At 39.1% G+C, this 2,957-nt stretch overlaps 1 protein-coding gene across 1 annotated transcript; it reads right to left on the bottom strand.

The window, feature by feature from the left end:
* Nucleotides 1–341: 341 nt before the first annotated feature.
* Nucleotides 342–2,062, bottom strand: LOC142163535 (uncharacterized). Its single transcript, XM_075220839.1, has 2 exons — nt 1,329–2,062; nt 342–1,236 (listed from the first exon to the last, which is right to left on the bottom strand). Exon 2 carries the CDS (start codon nt 1,213–1,215, stop codon nt 445–447), a length of 771 nt encoding a protein of 256 aa, XP_075076940.1. The 5' UTR covers nt 1,216–1,236; nt 1,329–2,062; the 3' UTR covers nt 342–444.
* Nucleotides 2,063–2,957: the final 895 nt, after the last annotated feature.

Here is a 2,957-nt window from a genome sequence, read left to right as displayed (position 1 = left end):
GTTATTTCAAAGAAACATGTATATTCCTATTTCTCTTATCGTATGTTAACACCATTATGAAGTTGAGACGTCTTCTTCATTAAGTGTCGAATATAAAAGGGCCCTCTTTTATAAAATTCATGATTAATGTAAATACTCATGAAGTTAATAGAAGCATTTTTAAAGAATAAAATTGCAAACTATTCTATAAGTCCTTAGAAATAAAGGCAAGAATAAACTAAACGAAAGTTCAAGATAGTAACGAGAAAACTTCTTAATATTAAAAAGCTTAAGACTAAGCACGAACTTAGTCATAAACTGCGAATTTTTTATACAAATTACACCATGAAAAGTCCGGGGAATTGAATTTCCAAAATAAACCCTCAAATGAGACCAAGGGTTTTACCACAATTTTCCCAAAAAAACAAAACATCACAAAGAAATTCAAATGACTTAAACTTATAACTAAGAAAATGTAGGAACTGAAGTAGGTGCATCAACAGCAACGGGCTCAATTTGGTTTATAGCAGCGGGCTCAACTAGGCTTGAAGGAGTTGGAATACCCGTATCAACTTCAACATTCACGGAAGCTAAGACCACGGGAGAAGGAAAATCTTGAGTTTGCTGAGCCTTCTCAATAGTTTCATTGATTTTAGCTAACTCACATTCCAAGTTAAAAGTCTCTTGGCTAGCTTCAACTAGGGTATCACGACGAGAATTCAAAAACGCCCAACTCACTTCAGTGGCAGATTTATCCTCAAGGATTTCATAATCCCTTTCCCAGTCAGCAATTTCATTCTTTAATTTCTCATTTTCAGCTAAGGCAGAAGTGTAAGAAGCTTGAAGAGAGGCATGGGAACTTTCCAAGGCACAAACCTTATTAGAAGAAACTCGGAGGTCTTCTTGTGCTTGAGTCAAATTCTGCACGAGCTCGCCAACATAAGACTCTTTCTCACCCAAGAAAGCCTTCAACTCTCTAATCTCTTCACTTGCCTTGGACAGCTTCTCAGAGAAAGAGGTTTCAAGATGAGCCTTTTCTTTATCCGCTTGACTTGAGAAAGCCTTTTCAACTGCCAACTCTGAAGTCAAGGCTCGTACCTGCTGCTCCAAGGTACTCTTACTTTCTTCTAAGTACTCCACATCAATCTGAAGGCTTTCATACTGTTCCTTCCAATTGCACACCTCTAATTGAGAATCACGCACTAATTGCTCTGAGAGGGCAACCCTTTTCATCATCTTCGTGCCGATAAGATTGGCCTATAAAAAAATAAAAAAAGGAAGAGAAATGAAAATCTCAAAGATAGAAAAATTTTTAAAGCACAGCAAAGGAAAAAAGAGAATGGGAATACCTTTAAAGAAGCGTCACAATATCATTCATCAAAGTCAAGGAGTTATGGCTCTCTAGCTTGGTTCTTTCAATTGGTCCAATTAAGGGCTTTAGCCATATATCTGCTTGACCTGATTTCCTTAAGAGATTGCCCTTAGCGGGAACTTCAATGATCACTTGCCTCATAGCACCACTCCTACTTGAGGAGCCAACTTCAGCACGGTGAATGATTGGGGGAGGAATTGTTGAAGTAGGAACAATAGAAGTAGTAAAGACAGTATGTGAAGGAACGGAAATAACAGAGATCGGCAAAGAAGGAGTCACAGACACGAGTGTAGAAAAAGAAGCCAGAGGTGTTTCATCCAAAACTTGGCCTAAGCCTTCACCACCAAACCCGCTGATAAAAAGCTGCTCAACAGAGTCATGAGCAGCAACGGGAGCAACATCAGTCAGGAATCACTATCAGGGCCTCAACAAACTCGGTAAGGGGAATAGAACGACAGGGGGATGTTTCTTCTTCTTCATCAGAAATGATGCGTCTTCGAGCCCTTGGCCTTGTTACCAAAGAGCCCCTGTCTTCCTTTTCTTCAGAATCTTGTTCATCAACAGCTTTTCTCTTCGATGAAGAACTCAAGATTATTTCTTGGGCCCTTTCCGAAGAGATACGAGAAGTCGCGACCGCCTCGACAGTAACTCCTCGAATAGCAAATCCTGATAGAAAGAAGGATTGAAATTAGTTCATAGAAATAAAAAATATATGTAAGATAAAATAAAATAAAAGCACTTACCATGAGTTTTTACTTTCCAACCAAATCGCCGGGAAAGGGTCTTCCAAGATCTACCATCCATTGGAGCAATCTTCAATAGCTTGTTTACCCAATCACGGAAATTGGGAACATCTTCCACAACTCCCATGGTTGCTAAAAAAGAAAAGCAAAATTAGGAGAAAAATCAACAAACTTGAAGAAAAAGGTACGAGAAAGTCAGAAGACTCACGTGCAAAATTTCACTTCTCAGGGAAGGGAATGTTCTCATCACCCACCAAACCAACGGTGGGGGCAGCAACAAACCTGGCATATCAGCCACGGTCTTTGTCATCTTCAGGGCTCACTAAAACTCTTTTGCTCCTGGCTACTAGTGTAAAAACATCATTACGAATGAGTCTAGGGAGTAAAGGTGGATCAGATGAGGGAAAGTAAAAGGCACATTAGCTGTATTGGTCAAATGTCTCAAACAGGCAACAACCCTCCATATTATTGAGTCAATTTGACCCAAGCAAACATCAAATAAATGACAGAACTCAAGGATAACAGGGTCAATAGCTGGTTTAAATCCTAAAGTGAAAGGGTATGTATAAACAAAGGAAAATCCGGTTAAATAAGAAGTATTCTTTGATTCGGATTGGGAATGATAATAGGAAAATCATGACTCCAATGGCAGTCTCTACGAACTATAGAAATCAAACCTTCAGTAATTTGAGTGGGATAGATATCAGCACGATCTAAAGAAGATACTTGGTTTCTAAGAGACTCTCTGTCATGATAAAAAGACAGTTCCGCAGGAACTATCTCTTCTACTAAAGGCTCACGAAGAGGTTCAGAAGGTTCTTTACCCCTAGAAGAAGATCTTTGTGAAAGAAAACCTCTAGTTC

This window comes from Nicotiana tabacum, chromosome 8, assembly GCF_000715075.1.
Source record: "Nicotiana tabacum cultivar K326 chromosome 8, ASM71507v2, whole genome shotgun sequence".
Taxonomy (NCBI): Eukaryota; Viridiplantae; Streptophyta; class Magnoliopsida; order Solanales; family Solanaceae; genus Nicotiana; species Nicotiana tabacum.
This window is presented reverse-complemented; position numbering and strand designations above follow the sequence as displayed.

Bases quoted from the DNA above. Each gene is read 5' to 3' on its own strand.
- LOC142163535 (XM_075220839.1), bottom strand. From the start codon at position 1,215: ATGATGAAAAGGGTTGCCCTCTCAGAGCAATTAGTGCGTGATTCTCAA.